Source organism: Zerene cesonia, chromosome 18 (assembly GCF_012273895.1).
Source record: "Zerene cesonia ecotype Mississippi chromosome 18, Zerene_cesonia_1.1, whole genome shotgun sequence".
In the NCBI taxonomy this organism is placed as follows: Eukaryota; Metazoa; Arthropoda; class Insecta; order Lepidoptera; family Pieridae; genus Zerene; species Zerene cesonia.
Genome location: NC_052119.1, coordinates 1,314,136 through 1,338,127, shown reverse-complemented (window position 1 = coordinate 1,338,127; position 23,992 = coordinate 1,314,136). Strand labels below are relative to the sequence as shown.

At 34.9% G+C, this 23,992-nt stretch overlaps 1 protein-coding gene across 2 annotated transcripts in view; it reads right to left on the bottom strand.

Annotated features, from left to right (window-relative positions):
• LOC119833919 (max dimerization protein 4-like) overlaps positions 1 to 23,992 on the bottom strand; it is a 239,972-nt gene that overhangs the window by 45,588 nt on the left and 170,392 nt on the right. For both annotated transcript variants that reach the window (XM_038358151.1, XM_038358153.1), the window contains exon 4: positions 1,712 to 1,826. In XM_038358151.1, coding sequence (XP_038214079.1) covers positions 1,712 to 1,826 — 115 coding nt within the window. The remainder of the gene's footprint in view (positions 1 to 1,711; positions 1,827 to 23,992) is intronic.

The following is a 23,992-nucleotide window of genomic DNA, read 5'->3' as shown; positions in this document are numbered from 1 at the left end:
TAGTTGTATTATTTTGTGTCATAAGTCCAAGTAAACAGTACATAACCTTCATTTAACAATTATCTATTACGTTTACCATGACTTGACAGTCCTCAAGATTTTCTACATTTCTTTCCGAATCAAATAGGGCTAATAATATTAACGTATTAAGAAATATCAAAAGCGCGTTTTATGTTTACAAATAATGACTATCATACATACATAATACACGTTATATTGTAATATTATAATTTTTAGTATTGTCTTTTGAATTATTACTTCATCTTCATCATCATCATCATAATCAACAGCCCATATATGTTCCCACTGCTAGGACACAGGCCCCCTATGAGGGTTTAGGCCATAATCCACCACGCTGGCCAAGTGCGGGTTGGCAGATGTCACATGTCGTGGAACTTTTTAATCCTCAGACATGCCGGCTTCCTCACGATGTTTTCCTTCACCGTTTCGAGCTGTGGTGATGTTATCCACATGTGCAGATAAATTGAAAAATCAATTTATTTCCTGCACGGTCGCCTGGTCTCGAACCCCGACTTATCGACTTTTGAAGTCCGAGGTCCACACCACTGAGCAACTCACTCAATTTATTATTACTTCCTTTATAATAATCCTTAATTCTTCATGGATCATCGACTAAATATACAACTATACACGTATAGCGTTATCTATATGTGTACATATATCAAATACATACCACAATCTAACACCTAGCAGGCTAAGATAGCTTTCGTCAGTAACATAATGTGATTATACAAGGCGCACGGGAGACGCAATTGCGAGATTACAGGCCGTACACCAGCACTGTAATTGCATTTCGTAACAGCTTTTATTTCATTAGACGTTGGCTCTAATGCAAAAATCTGTGGTAATATTATAAATGCGAAGTGTACTTGTTTATCTGTCTGTTACGTTGCATCGGATTGATTTTATGATATGATTTTTGTGTATAGAGATAGGGAAAAGGATTTTGAGTAATATAGGTTATATTTTCATCATTATCAGCCCATATATGTTCCCACAGCAGGGACACAGGCCTCCTTAAGGATTCTTGGACATAACGGTTACAATGTCCCCCTTCACCGTATCGAGAAGTGGTGATGTCCACACGCGCAGATAAATTGACAAACAATATAACTACTACCCTTACCATTAACTATGTAACTTATAATTATGCCGCCAGTCAAACGTCATCGCACCTCACACTATATCTTTCGATATAAGTGATTTCATTCAGTTTGCGGATGATTTTAGTCATTATCATTCTTAAGCATATCTCTCATTTAGCCCCAACCCAAATACTGGGTTATCAACTATAGTAAATAAGTGCTCAATACAATTAAAATTCATATTATCTTTGCTAGATGTACATAGACGACAGATTCAAGCTATACTTTCTCACACATTCTGTTCACATTAGGGCGTGCAAAAATTTTGAATCAAATTATGATTGTGTCTCGACATGTATCCAACTAATGTTATATTACTAATATTATAAATGCGAAAGTTTGTAAGGATGTGTGTGTGTTTATTGCTCTTTCACGCAAAAACTACTGAACCGATTGCAATGAAATTTGATACGTAGACAGCTGGACAACTGGAATAACATATAGGAATCTTTTTAACCCGATATTCCCACGGGACACGGACTTACGCGGGTGAAACCGCGGAGCGCAGCTAGCATTATAAATAGTTAATTAATAGACACGTTTACCTTTATAAATCTTTTCGCTTTTGTTAATAATCCTAATGTTGTGTGTCGCGACGCTTCGGGGCCGAGTGGTACCATGTCCTTGAGTTTCTCCAAGCAGCTTCTGAGGTGTGCTCTCCTGCAACAAGAGGAAGCGCGAATGAATGATCTGAAATTATAATTATTGTTGACGAAAAGCTAAGCTGCTTTAAAATTGTCAGGACTAACCAAATTTAAAGTATACGAAACTCTGCAGATAAATAAAGACAGAAACATGATAGGCATGTCGATAAATGCTAATTTGAAACTGTGTTAAAACATAGTTCTACGAATTTGATAGCAAAAAAAAAATCACAAAGTAAAAGATTTATAAATTACTTTTCAAGCGACATAGAAATTAAGAAGTGAATCATTTAAATTAGTATAAACAATATTATATTGATTTCTTGTCGCGTATTCTTAATTCTGAGCGATGATAAGTACGCATGTGTGCGTACGGCCCTGTGTACCGACAGAGCCGATACATTGATTCGTTGATTGCATACTTGTGTGCGTGCGTCATCTTATATCCTCCAATGTTATGTATGTAGTCACGAAAATTGTATAATATTCAGCAATCTTTATTTAACGAGATCATTAGGCTTTTGCGAGTAAGCTAGTATTTTGAAGTCTAAAGGTAAAATACACAAAGTAAAATGGAGGTAAACCCACTGTAAAGCTACCTAAACGGAGCCCAGTTCAGTCGTTTGTTGCTAACAAAGCTTATTTTCATCATTACTAAGGGACTACGCCATGAACTCGAAACAATCACGGTCATTTATTTTGTTATCGAGTTTGAACTCATAATTTAAAATAAAAACGTAGCTTTAAATAAAATGGAACGTGTCAATATAACAACCTTCAAACCCCATTCGTAAAACATCATAATTCATCGAACTAAACCCAACTGTAAACATTTAAACCTTAACGCGATTACATTTTCACCCCACTGAACAAAGTAAAGCCTCTACAATAATCATCCACAATTTCATATTACGCAGCGAAAAACATTAATGTTAAAATCTAAATTCTTCTCGCAATAAAATCAAATGCATTTCACCGCTGGTTTGTCGCCAAAGAGAGAGCCCGGGGCGAACCGGCGGCTCGCCTGATCAGGCGTAACTAACAAAGCTTATTTCGAACGTTACTAATGCAATTCGATTTCATCTTTCGAAGGCATCTCACTTGAGAAATCGAGTTTGTGAGATGCGATTTAGATGTTCAAGAGAGTCTGTCAAAGCGACTTGAGACGAAAAATGTATTGTGAAGTGTAAATGCAAATAAACGAAACTATAATATATATAGATTAATTAAATAGCTTCCCCACAAGACTGTTTCTCCCAAGTAAAACATTTTATTATATAATCTCTCAGAACAACAAAATTTTTGTTTTGAGCAGTTTCTTACATATCCACTAATATTATGTTAAACTTTTGTAATCTTGTATATTTGTAACCTTATCACACAAAAACCACTGGACCTGGATTTCAAAAATTCTTTACTTATTTATTTTATTCACGGGCGAAGCCGGGGCGAACAGCTAGTTTGAATATTAATCATGAGAATTTATTAACAACCTACTACATTTTATACAATTTTTATGAATTGCGATTTATTTTGATTTAATTGCATTAAAAAACAGTTTTACTACTAGGCCATCATAATGACTAGAAGGTGCCAATAGTAGAGGCACGCCGGTCGCAAATTATAGCAATGCTTGCGTTCCGTTTGCGCTGAAACCGGAGGAGGCCCGCGGTAACGTTATACGATTTTAGTGGTTGCACACACACAGCCACTACGGGAGTGCTTTATTTTTACATCCAACATTTTGCTGTTCATTTTACATTTACGTGCCCTTTCTCGCTTTGTGTGAACGCAACGTTGGCGATAATTTGAAATAATTTCATGTTTGCAGCGTGACCTGTTAGAGTTTTATTGGGGTGATTGTGTCTTTAATTGTTTTGAGAAATAGTGCTTTCGTTCGTTTATTACATGTAGAGTCGCAAGTTGTTGTTTTTTTGTTATCTTGTTATTATGTAGATCGCTGGTCTACGAATTCTTAAGTTTCATAACTCGTATAAAAACTATTGTAGAAATATATAAATAATACATATCTGTTAATAAATTCGATCAGAAAATAAACATAAATTTGACTTTGTGCTTTATTTGCAGCGAGAGAAATTCTTTTCATATCACTGGACATTATTTTTGGCTTATGTGGGAATTTTATTTTTAACTATATTTTCACTCATATTTATCAAGCAAGCTTCTCAAACAAATGTTCAGTCTATTTTTTTATACTTTTATCGATACCCACAATATCTATGTATACCGTAAGAAAGTTGTACTACAGTACAGCTACAATACACCAAAATAAGTCTTATTGGCATGAAAATAGAAAATAATTTACAACTTTCGCGTTTACAATATACTCGTGGTAATAAAGATGTTTTCGCCTAGAAAAGTAAATACACAGAGAGATACAGTTACGGACACAATTAATAAGAATTAACGACGCCTGTGACAACACTAAGGATCACAAGAGGAGTTTTTGTAATTACGGATACATCCTTTTTTGTTGCTCACATATATTGTTCGAAGGGGAGCTGTTATAAATGTGAAACATCCGTTTATTTATATCAGTCCACGAGTGAGAATATCTTATACCTTTAAACGAGCAATTCTTGTATATATATATATATATATACATATAGGCTCCAACGATTTTCATGAAATTTAGTATATTGGGGGTTTCGGGGGCGATAAATCGATCTAGCTAGGAATTTTTTTTAGAAAATGTCATGTGTTTTATTCGTGTTTTTTTTTCCTGACATCTATTGGTGAATAATAATACTATTTTGCTTCGTAGATAGCTGGACAACTGAAATAACACACAGGCACTTTTTATACCGATATTCCTACGGGATACGGACTTACGCGGTTTCAACCGCGGGTCACAGCTAGTTATAGCTTTATGTGATACATATACCATGTATAAATTAAGTTAATGACATTAGTGATATGGTAAATTAAAATAAAGTGGCTTCCCTCTGTCTCTCCCTATCCCTGTGTATGCTTGAATATTTAGGACTAGGCAATGAATTTTGATGGAGATTTTTTAATAGATAGAGTAGTTCAAAAGCAAACATTTAGTGGAGTATTTTCTTGTGTTTGATTTTATGCGAGAATTATACATTTAGAAATAAAAAACTTTTTAACGGATTTTAAACGCGATTTATTCATTATATTATGAACCCGACGTTTCGAACACTTTACAGCGAGTGTGGTCACGGGGAGATTGACTTTTTAATTTCTAAACATTTAGTGTATTATTATAATTGTTTAACCGAAATAACAACCTATTTAATAACTGTCATTTCTTATCATTCCTCCATTTCACCGCGCACTCGTAAGTGTCCACAGATAATCGATAACTATGAAAAAGAAACCTATTAAAAGCGCGGCAACGGCAACCACATTGAAACACACCAAATCGTATCACCGTCAAACGTCAACGTCACGTAAGAGAGGCGACATTAATTCCATCGCACCTCAAGGAGCCAGACAAATGAAATACACTTGTAATTTCATACGAAATGAATGGAATAAAATTTCATTGTGATCCGTCTGTCAGCCAAGTCGCTGGGGCATTTGATACACTCTTGTCAATGTCACTTTTGACTCGTGATTCTCAAGATGGCGGCGCTTTACCGACAAAAACGTTGGCTCAAATGGCTTTCAAAGGGATTTCTTGCGCGCTCTAATTGTATATATTGTCGGTGAAAATAGGAAAAGTTTGTTCCTCGTAACATAATTTACGTAGATTTCGTTTTCTTTAATGTTATTTAGTTACTGAAAAAATGAGAAAATTGGAGCAATATAATACTGGATATATAGACATATTTTTAAATATTTATTTTTCTAGAACATTTTAGCCCAACGACCTTTGCGCAATGACTATTTTACATCTCCTTATGGGCGGGGTAAAGAAAACCTTATCATTTCCTTCCGAGATTTACATAGTACCACTAACAATCTTTATTAAAATGTAAAAAAAAAAAAACGGTCAACACCCGCCACTATCCTGCTTCCTACTCAAAATATTTAATGAAAAATATGCAAATCATGAAACTTAAATGCAATATGTTAGTATTAACATACATACGCGGTGTCTGTATGGAAATTGCATGAACATAGTTTGACGGGCGTCTTTCCCCAACTCGCCGGGAATTGCTCTCCGCGAGTTTAAACACATGATCACTTAAAGCAACCAAGTTTATGCATTTCAGGGAGCGCCTGACGTAATTAAATAAGGCTGGGTGAGTTTTGATGAGTGATGCTGGGTTCTAAGTGTGTAATAAACATGCTATGCATTATAATTAATTATTAATTAACGCTGCTGTTTATATTACGGTAGTTTGAGGTGCAGGTTATGAGTATTTTATATGAATTTTAAATGCACCAAATAATTCCGTAACCTAATTCAATGGGTACTCTTCGATGAATGTTGTACTGCGAAAGTTTAACTGATTTAAACTCAGAGGTCTATCTAAGCATTCTGCTTAGTGTCAATTATAGCCATTTACATCTATTTGAATTTGTAATTAAGTTCCAATATTATAACATTACTATATCCTACTAATATTATAAATGCGAAAGTTTGCGAGTATGTGTATGTGTACGTTTGTTACTCTTTCACGCAAAAACTACTGTACCGATTGCAATGAAATTTGGTACGTAGATAGCTGGACAACTGGAATAACACATAGGAGACTTTTTATCCCGATACTCCTACGGGATATAGCTTTACACGGGTGAAACCGCGGGGCGCAGCTAGTATAATATTATATGGGCTATGACTCGCATTCACAAGCACCCACATCCACATTAAGCCATAAACTACCATTAAATCGTCAAGTCAGGTATCGGCATAACTCCAGAGGCCGTTTAGCAAAACATTCGTCCGACCGTAGCCCTAATACACTGCAGTGTAACATTGTTATCGGGCACAGTTTACGACGCCGTAAATTACATACGAGTGATAAACTCGTAAAAAACTCATCAAGACAAAACTGGGAGCACTCACTATGATAATGCGCCTACACCGATCGCGGTAATTACCAGCTTTATGGATCGTCAAATTACGAACGGATATTTTTAATTCCGTTTCACGTTAATTCACCTTGTCTTTTAATAATTTTTAATAAAGGGAAACACAAATTTAGCAAACGAAATGATAATTTTCGCCAATTGTCAGAACTAAATCAAATTTAAATGGGACCATACGGAAGGCACCAGCTATCAAATAGAAAAAAATTATCGAAATCCGTTCACGCAGTCGAAAGTTTTGAGGAAACATAAAAAAAAAAGAAATCGAATTGCAAACCTCTTCCTTTTATGAAGTCGGTTGCTTGTACTATTTAACGATGTTAAAAATATACCTATGAAGTGTACCTATAGTCCTCATAGTCCTACAGTCCAAGTATTTCACATCTCATATTACATACATATATAACAATAGCTGCGCCCCGCGGTGTCCGTATCCCGTAGGAATGTCGGAATAAAAAGTTGCCTATATGTTATTCCAGTTGTCCAGCTATCCACGTGCCAAATTTCATTGCAACCGGTTCAGTAGTTTTTGCGAGAAAGAGCAAAAAAACACACACACATCCTTACAAACTTTCGCATTTATAATATTAAGTAGAATTAGTAGGAAGGATAGCATAGGATAGGATGTCTTTGTCATGTTATATCCTTGTAGATCTAGACATATCGTCACAACCTTCGAAACTAAACGTAAGACAGTTTAACAATGAATCACTTAACCGAATAAGCGTTAAACACAACTCTAACCTTTCTAACAACACCGACAAATACCGTCCATATAAAAACATATATCTTATTGTGGTAGTCGAGCACGCTTCGGCACGAATTGGGCCAGCTCGCACCGGGGAAGTACCACACCCCCACAGAAAACCGGCGTGAAATAGTGGCATGCCACTGTGTTTCGTGCGGTGAGTGGGGGAGCCGGAGGCCCGTTTCCCTTTCCTCACCCATCCCAGTCCATTCCTTCTTTCCAGTCTTTAATCCTTTCCTTTTCCCTCACCCCATAAAAGCGGGCAGCACATTCGTAGAGGCACTACCTTTGCGAATGTTCATGGGCGGTTCATCAAAAAAAACACCGTATAGATATGAACCCACTGCGCAAATAGTTAATAAAGATAAAAACTACAATATCGGCGCATTACGTTTACAGTGTAGTGAGTAATGTTGGATACGTTTAAGCGGCTGCATGCTATGTAGGTAACAGCGCCATTCTGCTTTATAGCTCTGATACCGAGTTAAGTGAAGATTGCGAATATTAAGCTTTTATTGCATTTGTAGATAATCCAGTAATAAAAATATGACGGATTACGTATTCATATATCCCTATGAATATTGTAATTGCGACAGTAACTCTGTCTGTCTCGTTTTCACTACTAAACCACTAAACTGATTTTGATGAAATATGGTACGAAAAGGACATTAGTTATTTAGAACGTAACTATTCTGGAAAATCCTTTTTCCTTTGACTACGCGAACGGAGTCGCGGGCGGTAAGCTAGCTATAGTAATAATGAATTTCCTCGGAATAAAGATAAGTAAGTAAAGTATATCATTGGATGTTATTGTTAAATTCTTATTGTAATACTAGCTGCGCCCCGTGGTTTCACCCGCGTTAAGTCCGTATCCCGTAGGAATATCGGGATAAAAAGTTGCCTATATGTTATTCCATTTGTTCAGCTATCTACGTACCAAATATCATTGCAATCGGTTCAGTAGCTTTTGCATGAAAGAGTAACGAACACACACACACACACAACCTTCTTTCGCATTTATAATATTAGTAGGATTTAAATATTCAACCTTCACCTTTAAGATTATTCATAAGTGTCACGTAATATCGCGGTGTGTTGAACTCTTTATAGCAAGCGTGGTTACAGTGAAGTTATTTCATTTTATTTGTAGTAATATCATTGTTATATATGCATATGAACCAACATACAAAACTAATTGTCACGACCACGTACGTACTTGAATATATTCTGTGAAAAAATCATGTACTATTTTCAGTATTACTTGTATTTTTATATAGCTTGAAAAACTTAAAGATTTAATGTCAAAATTAACCAAATGGTCTCGTACATAAGGAAAATATTATATCCTGCTCATCCCTATCATGATACTAAGATAATCGCACGAAATTATTGTGTTGTCATCGATCCTTGATAAGTATACAAACATTGATTAATGTGGTCCTTAAACATAAACATTGATTAATGTGGTCCTTTTAAAATGGCTCAAAATCGAATCAAAAGCAGTCTGCTACGAACAAACATATACGTGAAGCGAAAAAATGGGTGTTAAAACATCTCAATTCCTTATATTATTTGATATTGAATGTACTGAGATATTAAGTTGCCAAAAACATCATTTACAAGATAATTCCATCGAAATCTTTCCGTCACGATAGGGGGTTTTATGGCAAAATTTACAAAGTCACTTAATAAGAAGCAGGTAACAGCGGGTTTTTATCACCCCACATGGGGAGAGCCCCGTGTCACTTATCATTCATGTGGGGGTAATGATGTGGCGATTATGAATATGCATGCAGAAGTTTTATCGATTTTCATATGGATGCCTTTTTGCGGTTTTTTTATCGTACGGTTTAGAAGCGCTGTTGGATTTCTATAGGATTTTAACGAGAAGAGATAAGGGAAACGTGTGTTGTTTGTACTCTCTAGTTTAGTTATATAATTGATTAGCATACTTAGCCACGCGTTGCTGTGGCTGAGTAATAATTAAAATTATTAAGATTAAAAATTATTGGGATAATTAATCGAAATAAGAACTATCCTATATCTAAAGTTGAACCAAATTACACATAAAATGCTAAATTTCATCAAAATCATCATGACACTGGATTTTTATATATTAAGAGGATATTGTTAAGCAATAATTTGATGAGCGTTGGTAAAAAAATATAAGAAAAAAATAAGTCAAATGACGTCATCAAAAAAAAATGGTAACTATAATTGTGTTGGCGTAATAAATACTTGTTTAATTTGAAACTGTCCAAATTAACAAATAAGCAAAATAAATCATGTTAATTTCCTTAGCGAAAAAACATTTCGAAAGAAACTAAGAATCTTTTATACCAGGATAACATAAATATTGAGGAAGTAAGCTCGACACAACGTTCCAATTTCGTAACCCTTCGTAAAAAAGTCTATTGCCACCAGCGACGAATGCATCGCTAACCATAATTGACCCCCCGCTGTCGAATCAATGCGCAATCAATACACGCTACCCTCCTTTCAATAATCACTTGCTTGAAGGATACACTTTGTTTGGCTTCGCGGGGGGCTGATGTGAGATTGAAAAATGTCGCATTATCGACGTTCAATGGAACATTCGAGAAATTTGTGTGTATATGAGGATAGAAAGCGTAATATGCTTTCGGCAGAAGAATTATTTGTTTATTTTTATTTTGTACAATTATTAATTTTTTATATCAGTGCTTGATTTTGCACGGAAACTCAATATTGTAAAGTGTACAATTGGCCATCATTAAACACGTGTAAAGCCATGCTTCAAAGCCAGTATAAACATACATAAATAGAAAGTCTTGTTAATACCCCACGTGGCGGAGGATTTTCTTTGAGAGTGTTTTAAGAGATTTATGTAATAAGATTAAGGGATTTAAACAATTCTTCGAGAAGACTTCTAATTTAAAATGCTAACTAGAAGTAGAAAATCAGATTACACCTATATATATTATATGTATATATAATTGTGCGTATGGCGTAAATAACATATACTGACATTAAATTTGAGATTTAAAAATTAATACATTTTACATAACACAGTCAAATAATTTTCTTTTATATAGAATAAAAAGGCGGTTAGAGATAAAATACGATCTCGAAAATAGCATTATTTATAAATCACAGTAAATACCATAATATTACAACGCCAAAAAGAACTAAATATTACTGCTGAGAATTATTTTTATTTATCTGCTCGCAAACGTCATTGTATAAAAAGGACAAATACACATCATAACACAAAAAACGTCCAAACAACAAATTAGGCAAACCTCAAGCAATTATGCAATTTGTCTGCGCAATCATAAACATGCACACGAAGCGATATTTTTGTTGTAATTGTCCATCGGGTCGGAACCCTGTCGTGGCGGTCACGCAGGCACGTTTTGCATATATATTGGACCTCACCGGACACCCCGCGGTCCTCGACCAATTAGATTTTACCACCAGTTAGTTACATGGCATATTATCCTATGCTATGGATCCGAACTTTCATATTTTTATTAATACTGTTAATGCATACTATAATATTATTAATACGTAGTAGGCTTATGTCATTTGTTATTTCGCTTATGTATAAACGAGCTGCGCCCCGCGGTTTCACCCGCGTAAGTCCGTATGCCGTAGGAATATCGGGATAAAAAGTTGCCTATATGTTATTCCAGTTGTTCAGCTGTCTACGTACCAAATTTCATTGCAATCGGTTTAGAAGTTTTTGCGTAAAAGAGCAACAAACACACACACACACACATCCTTACAAACTTTAGCATTTATAATATTTAAGTATGATATGACTATTGCTCCCGCACTAGTATTCCCTGCGTCGTAAGAATTTTCTTAAAGCTATACAATTTGTTTATTTATCTTTTATTATTGATGCAATATAAAACAAATAAAATCATGCCACTGTCTTTACTATGCTACGCTGCGATTGCTTACAAAAAGTAAGTGTGGTTGTGTGTGTCCATCTGTGTGTGTATTTTTGTGTGTTTACTAAATTAAATGGCAGTAGGCAGCTAATAATTGCGCATTGCGACTTATTTCCACGTCAACTAAGCCAACGCCAAATAAGTATGTAAATTTTTAAAATACCTATAAAATGTTAGTTGGACTTATTGCGGTAAATGTTTTAACAGAATGCTGTAAAATATCTTAGTGTAACACCTCGTAAATTATGTGCTTTCGTGTTTACGACGGATATTAGTCATGGAAAGGCACGAATGTACGAATGATTTATATACACAACGTAATTTAGAAATAAATTCTCAGTCGGCTTTATTTCTGTTTGATGAGACGTTGAATTTGAGTAATTTCATTGTTAATTCGCCGTATACACAAATTATAATAGACTATAGGGGTTACAGGTGTTTCAAAACTGTCACGGATCAATTAAAATATATCTATCGTTACAAAAATAGTGTTCACATAATAATATTTATTAACAGGATATTAAGATCTACAGAATCACAGTTTGTTATTAAATTGCTATGGGTATGCCAGTTTATACAGTTTATGTAATTGTTTTATTCTTCTAATTAAACGAAACATAATAATGAAAGACGCATTATTTCACCCCCGTACATTCAAAGCAAAAAAAAAAATTCACATGATTCAAACCCGGGCATTACCCAAACGCGAATCAAAATACCAGGCGCGCATACAACACGAGAAGCATAACGCATCGCGGCAGATGTGCAGGGGCGATGGGCGGCCCGGTTTGCATACAGATCGCTGGCCGCTGTGACGTACGTGCGCCGCAAGCTGACATGTGGACCTTGCTCTTAGGGCTGACAAATATGTACGACGTTTAGGGCTGACAGGAAACCGCAAACCGTATTTATAACATCTAATAAAAATAGCTTCACTTCAGCTGCAATAGCGAATGTAATAAAAAATCAAATGCATTGATTAAGAAATTAAAAACTTTTTAACGGATTTTTAACGCGATTTATTCATTATCTTATTAAGCTGAGTTTCGCGTTTAAAATTCGTTAAAAAGTTTTTAATTTCTAAATGAATAATACTCGCGTAAAATCAAATAAGAAAATACTGCATTGATTAATTCAAAGAATTATTAATTAATTGTTATTTGAACTCTCACATACAAGTTTATTATTTAAATTATCCAGTCTATTACTTTTTTTCAATTCTACAGCTACGGCGCAGAACGTAGAACAGGCGTAGCGCCATGTATATTGCTACGCGTGGAGCTACTTCTTAGCGCTACGACGAGTTTCGTAGCGACTCTACGTGACAACTCATTATAAGTTCTAATATTTATGCACTCAATAAGATTATATGCATATATTATAACGTTAACAATTCTTTTTTACTTTATATAGTATAATTTAATGCTGTAAGAAGATTATTTAAATATACATTCATCGCATTACTAAGACTTTTAAGTTACGATTGAAGTTTCGCATTACAAGGAAAAAATGCCCGAAGAAAATCCGACGTGGGCACAAAATGAAAATTTTAGCGCGCCGATCAATATTGCGATCGAGTAACAACTTTATCCATTATCGGAGTTAGGAGTTCTACATGAAAAGTTAAATTCGCTATAATTGGAGTGATTTAATTTAGAGCATTAAACGAATCGAGCCTCCGAACTTCCCGCTTCGAGTTTGATAAGAGGCCACTGCGAGGTGGGCTACGAATATCGCGAATTATTAATCTAATTTTATTTTTTTATGTCACTGTCGGCAATGGAGCTGATGGAACATTTAGAGAAGCGTATGGTCGATTGTAGACCTTATTTCTCTAAAAAGTGGATTGCCGACTACAAATTGGAATGGCATGAAGAAAGGATTGACGAGAGGAATAAAAAAAAGTACAGGGAAGGGGAAGGCAAAGGACATGGGACATTATTTATTTAGGACCACTTACAAAACTGACACCAATACATTATTAAAAAGCTTGTGGTAGCCTTAAGGTCTTGAATTTCATTCCTGGTGGATAGTGAGAAATATCCTGGTCTGGCAGGGAACATAAAGCTTATAACATAACATAAAGCTTAAAACAGTAAACCAAAACTATAGAGTAACACAGGAAATATCACAGACAAATCTCTTTACGCACATAAACGCTTGTTCGCTACCCTAACAGCCCTTGGAGCCGAAGCGCAAAGGCTCTTAGTGCCAAGCGCAGGATATGCCTCTGATTAAGGGCCTCCTCAACAGCTGATATCCAACTATCTTGCTATAAGCAGCGGCAGCTGTAATCAGTGCATTGAGTAGTGACTTGTAGTGCGAAAGTTCGAATTGAGAACATGTTTGTTGTTCTTTCACGCGGAAAGTTGTGACTCGATTCGGTTGAAATTTCTAGAGCAAATAGATCGGCTGGATGCGCATATCTTCACCTGTACCTTATTCATGCGTAAATGTGTTGTTAACCGATAGTATTGTATGTTTGTTGGGATGATAACAAATAATTAATTCTAAGTTAATTTCAATTAAGGATGACTTGGTTACATAAAATATTGGATTTCAATTGTTATTTAAGATTCTATAAAAAAAAAACAGTTATCAAAACCTTTTTTTTTTAAAGTGGGAAAATCTTGCATAGATACCCACAGCCCTCCGGGGATGGAGCCGTGGGTTATGTCGGATTCTTACCGACCAAAATCCCACTGTGTTCCGTCGAGCCGCTTAAGTGAAGGGGCCACGGGAGCTGGTTAAAATTCATCCGCGTTATCAAAACCTACATTAATCCTTCATTATGAAAATATACTTACATTATCAACTTTAAATTGTTACCAATCACACCTGCTCTTACCCAAAATCAGCCTTCGATATCCGCAAACGAAAATCTATCAAAAACACATCGCGATGGGTCGATCTGTTCCCCACTAATTCTATTTCACAACCGGTAATTCGTTTGGCAATGGCTAACTGGTTTTTGATCGATTTTCAAATGCCTTACGTGATTTCAATTCGCCTTTATTATTCTATTTTTATGTGACTTTTATTATACGAGAGTACAGGTTTAATGACAGGAAAATGTAGATAAGATTAGAAATTAATTACTATAAGTTTAATAATGCTTGAGTAAAATAGGATATTAAGCGAATTAAGTTATGAAACATTGATTAAACATTAAATGAAATAAATCTTGTCTGGAACTTGACTCAAAAAATACGATTGAACTGATGCGACAATTAACATACATTAATTAACGGATATAGATATATATTTCGGTGTCAACAAAATCTTTTTGAAAACCTTGTTGTTGTTTTCCTTTTTTATATAAGAACTCTGTCGAATTAGGATAATATCTTGTAATGGTAGAAGTTCTATTTGGTGTGAATAAATAAATAAAAATAAAAAAAAACAAATCTACTTTCAACCAAAGAATTATATGTAGGCATATTATGTATATCAGATTTAATTGAAAATGTAAATGATTATAAACATCACGTCTTTAACAATTGCATGTCTCACATTGACAGCGCTAAAAACCCTACATTATTTACTTACACGAAGACAGAACTTCGACATGTTACCTACGAGAAACACTCCAGCATTCATACCCCAACAGAGCGTATGAAATATACAGGCGGTATACTTGAAGTCTTTAAAAAAAGTACCCACACCGCGCTCAGTAATTCATCGCTTTGTTTAATCTCCCAAGTCTCGAGTTTGAAAAGGAACTTTCCGTCAGCAAAACCGACTCAGACGAGCATTGAAGTCATAGAAAGAGTTAGCCAATGAGCTTCGCTACGCTCGGATGTATAGCGGTTAAATTGTTATGCAATATTGAAGTTTGAAAGACGGTACGGTTTGCAGTAAGAAAGGATTCTTTATAGGAACTAGAGATACTCGTAGGTATGTATGTTTGAGTAGTTGATTGCTGTTAGCAACGGGAGATAATAACAATTATTTTAACACAAAATTCATCACCTTTAAATTGGCCAAGTCTAAATGGGACGAAAGGCACCACCAACTTTAGTAAAAAAAGAATCATTAAAATACATTTGAATCGAGAATTTCCTCTTTTTTCAAGTCGATTGATAGATAATGTGGAATTTTAGGTTGGATTTATTATATAAATAACGTTTATTATGCCGTCGTAAGACATGAAAGCTTTAAATAATTAAACAACAAACGCTAAATTTAAATTAAAAAGAAATTAAAAATTGTATATAAATTTAAATGTCTAAAAATGTTTATTATATTTCAATTTCACTCCCCAATGCGGCAAATAACAAGATGATAACTGTATTTAAAAAAAATATGTTCATCAAGGGACCTGCGGCTCCCAAATAGTTAATTCTCCATACGATTTTAAGCTCTATGGCCATATGAATAGATCGATATTCGTTTGTCTCAAAAGCGCACGAGTAAGACACCTATTTTCCCAACGTCAGTATCAATTTCTCGTCTGGCAGCATCGCACCTCAGCGCACAAGTTTATATTAAATCTAGCCCGTTAGAAAACTCAACAAACGTAGTTAGGCTACCTCCAACTGATATAACTCGAACTTGGGGATTGTTCGCACTGACGATGCATTTGCCAAGGCATTGTGTTGACGGGGACGAACTTGCGAAATTCTTTGATACAAAATGAATTAAAAATTCCGTTTGTTAACTAAACTGATTATAATTTTTACGAATAATAACTGTTCCCTTGGGATTTCCGGGGAATAAGTATGTTATGTCCTTTCATGGGTCTCGAACTGTCTTTTCACATTTCTGTCACAAAATTTAATTCAAATAGGAGTTCCTGAGTTTAGCGTATTCAAACAAACAAACAAACACTTCAGCTTTATATACTAGGATAGATGGCATTTTAATTAATGTTAGTCCTTAAAGGCTTGAGATATTGGCACTTGTCTATGTCTAGATATCTAAAATACAATTTTTTGTACTGTTTCTGTCTGTGGGTACTTTCATATTCTCAAATACCTTACGGCCATAATCTATTTTATTAGGTCAACGGATCAATTACCGAAATTTAACCGACAAATAATATTGACCTTTGGTAAAATTAAGTCGAGTCTAGTTGATTCAAACCCTGTTCAGACCGTTAAATGTGAATTTGAAATCTCAATTTATATCGTTATCTAACATCGTAGGTATGTATCTTATAACAGACTAAAATACTGACATGTGTATGTTTCTACAGCATTATAGCGACCAAATTGATGAACTTTTTTGAGAACAGCTTTAATAGTCAATTATTGTATATTGAGTTCTATATTTATCTTTGCTTGGAATACAAAGATGAAAAAGCGTTGTTACGATAATGTTCAGTTCATATTGGAACTACCGCTTTAATATTGGGATTATATTTATTTTTTTAACATTTTTTAAATTATTCCTACTAATATTACAAATACGAAAGTAACTCTGTCTGTCTCTTCTTTACGCCCAAACTTTAGAACTGTTTCGGATGAAATTTCGCACACGGATAGTTTGAGACCCGAGCAAGAACGTAAGCATAATTTTTATCCAAGCTATCCCACGGGAACGGAAACTATACGAGAAAATTCCGGGTCTGCCTGTATTTTCGATATAGAATCCGAATGCGGGCAGCTAATAATTAATATACATAGAAAAAAATATTTCAAGCAAATAGCTTCCATCGTTGAGACTAGTAAAATAATACACCACAAACATATTTCAATATAAAACATATATTCACGTAGTTTTACTGCAAAAGCCACCATAATAATATTTATCCCGGGACATAACTCGACGTCAACGATTTATTGCATTATTTTTGTATGCCGTTGTGTTAATGTGATTATGTTAGGGGATTCTGAGGACCCTTAGCATTATATGATTTACTTAGATTCGTATAATAATCAGTTATATAATAATTCAATTCAGTTTTTTGAAAATATAATAACTATAGTTGTTTTAAGATTTACGACACATAAAGTGTTAATTGATAATAATCTTTATTAATAATCACACACACAATCTATATTTCAGGGTGACCTTCTAGAACAGGACCATATGACAACAATTTCTTATAAAATATAAAAAGTATCACATGAATCGATTAATCGCTTCTCGCGTCTGTCCCTATGTATGTATGCTCAGATCTTTTGAAACTACACAACGGATTTTTATGAGGTTTTTTGTGTGATTGAAGAGGAAGATTAATAGTAATTATAACATCTAGTAAACGACACCGTATTTAACGCGTGCGAAGCATCGGAACAGCTGATTTACAATAAAATCTCACAACCACGGTCCACTTACGTACTTTTTCATTTCCGCTATCCGTGTCTCAAATCCTTCCAAAAAAACAACTCCAAAGCGATGGTTAATCTTTTTGGGAGGCGTCCAGCGATAAGCGATGTACATGCAGACATCGTTACTTTTTACTGGACACTGGAGCAGCAGTAAAGATACTGTGTGACGCGATAGCGGCCGCCCCTCACGCCGTCGCGGCGATAACGCTAATAGAACGGACCGGCGAATTGCACGACTCGAGACCGCGGCGTATTGGTCGGTGTGAATGCGCCTTTGGTAATTGGATGCGTTGCACTCGTACAGGGTTATTTATTGAATTTTACCGGTTTGAGTGGTTTTTCAAGCCACCTATAGTGTCCTACTATAATACTAATAGAATAGAATATAAAAAAGAAAGAAATAGAAATATAAAAAATGAAACAGTTTATAAAGTACACAAAACGGTTGACGCAATAATGTGAGAACATGACAGACAAAAGGTTTTGTAAACTTTAAACTACTTATAACAAAGTATTTTTACACAAACAATTTACGCGATTATCATACAACGATTAAGTCTTTTTATATTCCAACAACCAAACTTCAAATTGTAAATGTTTTATAAACTCTCACTTACTGTCCAAATGTTCATGGGCGGTGGTAGCGCTTACCGTCAGGCGACCCGCCAGTTCCATTGCCGATGACATAAAAAATACTTAATCCCGTGCTAACACTGCATTAATACTCGGTGCGACCGGCGAGACTAGATATTGGGGGGACGATTTATCGACGCAGACTTAGAAATCTCTGCGGAAGCGTCTTTAAGACCTTTAACGCCCCTTTAAATGGTTATATTTATTATAATGTGACTTTGGGAGGCTGCAGTTCGTTCTGCTGGTTGTGCACCTTGTGTGGGGTGTTGGAGGGCATTTAATTGACTATTATGTTGATCGAAATGACTATTTGTATATAGTGGCTGCGTTCCGCGGTTTCGCCCGCGTTTTTCCTGTTAATCAGAATATCCAAGGGAGTATTTAATCGGGATAAAATACCCTATCACCCAAGTCAGCTCATACCCAAGTCAGTCCGTAAACCAAATTTCATCAAAATCCGTGACTGACGGACAAACATCCAAACAAACAAACTTTCACATTTCTAACAGTAGCGTGAAGCCTGTATACATTCCATTACCAACATACAGAACGCATTATTCAAATAAGCAAAACGTAAATCCAAACACAAAGAACGTAGGTACCGCGCTCGCTCTTAACAATCACACACTTCAAAGCCAGTGCAAATATTGTACAAAATAAAATGCACCTGGCTAAGTGCAGCGGGGCTCGGGTCACGTTCGCCGCCGAAATAACCGAGTGCCAATCGTCTTGCTGCGAGTATCGAGGGAGACTTGACGTGAATACGCTCTCTTGGATGGCGTCGGAATAATTGGAGTTCAATTGTAGGTGCTGTTTATTTAATAAGGCAACAGATCTTGACTGAAACAATAATCGTATAGATATAGTAATATGAACCTTTACGTTATGGCTCCTAAACTAGTCAAGGCTTGAACACCCTCCCCCACTCCCAAATAGAGTTTGGTCAGCTATTTGTAAATAAGAATAATTGTAGCTTGCGGGTAAGAAAATTAATATTTCATTGTTACTATGAAATGTTACAAAGTGAATCTAATTTCACACTTTACACTAATTTTATAATTGTTTGTCCGTCAATCACGCTGAAACTACTGAACGGATTTTTCTAAATTTGGTATACAGACAGAGTATGAGCTGACTTGGGTGATATCATATTTTATCTAGATTAAATGCTCCCCTTGGGATGAAACATGAATCTTGATATCCGGGCGGAGCCGGGGCGAGCGTCCAGTATTTCATATAACTGAATTACAGCTTGTTTCATTTAATATTTTTTGAAAAATCATATGAGACTGAGTTCATTACATAAAACTTTAAACTTAATACCACTAAGTAATACTTAACTAAATACAAAACTTAAAAACGACTGAACCACTTTAGGTGAAAATTTTACTTGTCAGGAAAATATCGCTGTCGTCTTAACATAACCTTCTGTACTTACCTAACTTCCTGTACACACATATCTGTAGTTATACAGTACATAATACATTCACATCCAATTGTACATAGCCTATTCAACTTCACATAGACCCCACAATCGAATCCCCTCAGCCGAAACACTGGGCATCCTAACAAACACTTCTAGCACTAACTGAAATAGAAAAATACGTCTCTAGAATTGGTTGAACCCCACACAAAGGCTAATACAGTTCGACCGTCTTGAAACCCAAGCGAAATGTGTTCCAACTATATTTTATAAAAACCCACCTTTGTGCGGGAGTACCAACAAAGAGAAAATTTTAAATTGCATCTGCCAATTTTACAATGTTGGCAGGCTTGAACTTTACACGTTCTTTGGCGCCATGTGGAGACGAGTCACATTCTACGCGGATGCATTATATTTTTATTCTTTTATTGAGGGATAAAGCAGCACGAAGCACATTTAAATTCTGTATATTGAAATGACAATAGTTATTTGGAAGAAGAAACTCGCAGAAGGGTATGGAGTGAAGTTTGAAAAATAAATATAGGCATGTAGTTTAAAAAGAAAACACTTTCATGATAGGATCAACTTAAATATCTCACTTGCTATCATCATACTCATTAGGTATATATTAGAATTTAATTTAAGCCTGATGATCCTAATCAGGATAATAGGATAAACTTATTGAATTAAATACGATTGTTTAAAGTATAGGTCAAAATCGAGTCTAAAGGATTCAGTTACACACAAACATAAAGGAAGCTAATAAATACGTGTTAAGATTAGATAAAACATTTCTTATTAACCATCGGTGCAAAAAAATAGCGTTATAATGTATTTGTCTGTATATCAGTCCATTGTAGCTCCCTAATAGATCAACACACGAGGATTATAAACTCAAAACTATACAGGATCAGGTTTTCAGATGTTACGTCAAAGGTCCGATTTTTTCGTTCCTCGAACATCAGTTATCTAGTATATAATCAATCCCAGAGGTCTTTGATTTATACAAGATAAAGTATATTTTTTCCACCTACCCTACCTACGGATATAGTAAGCTCCATATATTTCCTAAGGTCACATGTATGAACTTGTATGCTCACACATAATCCCTATTTAGAGCGTCCAACTATGCGTATACGCTCGAATATAACCAAGGGTCCGTTAAGGTCATCGCATTTCTAAAATAGACCCTAAAATGATCAAAGCGGCCGGCCACGGGTCATCGAGCTGACACCACCTTACACGATTATACTCGTACGTGGTTTTTATATTAGTTTTATGCCATGTAATGGTTACGTTTTCAAAGACGGACTCTAAAATTAGTATATAATTATAGTATTCATAATTCGTATTCCATAATTCTTCTCTACAAAGCAAAGCCACCGACGTCCCTGACTAGAAACTTTAAAATCGGATCAAATGACAATAATTTCTTATCAAAAACAAAAAAAAAACTTTCAATTACTTGAAGAACACTAAACAAATGTAGAATAACGCTGTGCGTTCAATGTAAAAACAAAAAATAACAATTAAATCACTTGTATTTTCTTTAATGGCAAAAATTTCTTATATTATTGAATTAAAACATTTAAATATTTACAATAGAGGCCTAGAGAGAGAAGTTTGTATAGATTTTCGTAAAACATTCATACCATTTTATACAACATATTTAAGATACAACCGTAAAAGGTCAATGAACATTTAATAACATTACGAACATGATTCGTTTCTATGAAAGTGGACGTCTGTCACACCGAATTCAGAGACAAATTATAATAGAATCCTTGATTCGATTTATATGATAAAAGTATAAATATATAATAAGAAATACGATAATAGCAGCGTATTTGAGAAAGGGCTTTTTATCTATAGTATATAATCCTACCTCCTACTAAAATTATAAATGCGAAAGTTTGTAAGGATTTGTGTGTTTGTTGCTCTTTCACGCAAAAATTACTGAACCGATTGCAATGAAATTTAGTACTTATTAATAATAAATAACAACAACATAATAATATATAACATTTATCTGATATTCCTACGGGATACGGACTTACGCGGTTGAAACCGCGGGGCGCAGCTAGTAGAATATATATTTAAGTATAAGCATTGTTCAGTTTTTTTTGTGCATACTTAATTAAAGTGTTAAATTTATAATTAAACAGTCATGAAGCAATGTTTAGAATTTATACATTTAAAAAGTTTAAAACTATCAGCTGATGTTAGCTGAGATGTTGACACCTGTCAAGTCGTACATATTATAACATTGTATTATTATCTATGCCAATATTATGTTTGAGCACTCGCTGATGCAGTTTGTATTTTATTACCTAGAGCGGTAGGTTCAATATCCACCATTACATAACAAAGATATGATGGATATTTTGCTTTTCCAGTTTTACGGTTTTAAACCATGAGTTTGTCATCATCATCAGCCCTTATATGTTCCCACTGCTGGGACACAGGCCTCCTATGAGTTTGTCAATGAGCTGTTTAAAAACAATCTTTTTTAAAGTTAAGTGTTTAATAGATTAGGTCTGCGACTTCGTATAATGAGCATTACGTATGAAAAGTAGTTGATATGTTAAGACTGCTACCGTTCCATTTTTCTATATATTTCCATCGGATGTCAAATTTAACGGAAACAAGTTCAATTATAGTATATAAAAAAACACAAACATCTTACTAATAACCATACCAATTTTCTGATTTGTAATATTCGAAAGTTGCCATCTTAAATATAATTTGCTTCTCAAAGCAAAATAGCGTATGAGCAACCAACTACCTGCTACGTAACGAACAACCTCAGGTTTCCCATTTATTACAGCTAGCAACCCGCAATCCGAAATTAGTAAATTGAATGCACCGCTATCCGACCCAGAACAGAGAATTTATATTGAACGGAAAATGAAATCGGAACGCTTCGGTATCCAAAACGACTTCATCTCACATACATTTCCATTCTTATTAAGCTATTTCAGTGGCGAATTTATATTCATACGAATTTAATAAACAAATAAAAGTTTTAGCAGCGTGCCAAGTATAAGAGCCCACTGGCACCGGCGCATCCGTCGGTTGATTTATGCGTTCGCTTCGCCGGATCCTCGGGTTTACTCGCGAAATTATCCGCAACAAATACCGCGCGCGTTCTGCCAAGAATTTTAATATCGAAATCAAAACATCCATTTTTCATATCGCGCTGAGAATTCTTCAAAACGTGCGACGACAGCCGACGGCGGATTATAAATAAACACGCTAGTGACAGCGTGCTGCTTACTTTCGTTCTCTATAATTGCTACTAATTTGTTGTCTTATTATATATGACATAATTAAGTATGGTTTTATTTAAAATGTGACATTTAAAATTGGTTTTTTGTGACATTACTGTTTTTGTTGTTACCTTTACAATTTGGACAAATAAGTAAATTTTATACATATTTTAAGGGATGTAGAGATTTTTTTTTGTACAAACATAAATTATCCTTATCATTCAATATTCTATCGCGATCATAATGATTACATATTATTAACAGCACATAATTTTTTCAAAAAACATTTATTTAATTTCTATTTAAAAAAAACGGTGTAACTGGCGGCCGTTCCAATCCCTTACTCAACGTTAATTAAGATAAGTCGGACGAAACTAAATTTGTTTTATAAATTGCCCTGACGGCCTTCAAAAATAAGAGTTTTGAAATATCGTTAATTATCTTCACAAATAAGTCGACTCGCGGAGATTTCTTTTTAAATTATTTCACAAAATAAATATTATTGCTTTTCATAATATCTCTCGATGTTTTGAGGTGGATGAATGATCAAAGTGTGATTGTAGAAATTTGATGTTACTCTGAGGAATTAGTTAAACTGTTAGGCTAACATTAAAACGTGTTTAAATAATGTCACGGTACTAACGACCCGGATCACGTACATAATATCCAGCAGTGGAAGAATTTTTGAAATCCGTCCCCTAGGTCCTGAGATTAGAACGTTCAAACAAACACTCCAACTTTATATTTTGTCACTAAATGAATATGTCAAATCAGTTCACCTACATGAAATGTATGTATTAGTCCAAGAAAATGGGTAGGGTAAATGCGAATTTGAGATTAAAACTTGAATTTTTGATATAATTTACTTTGA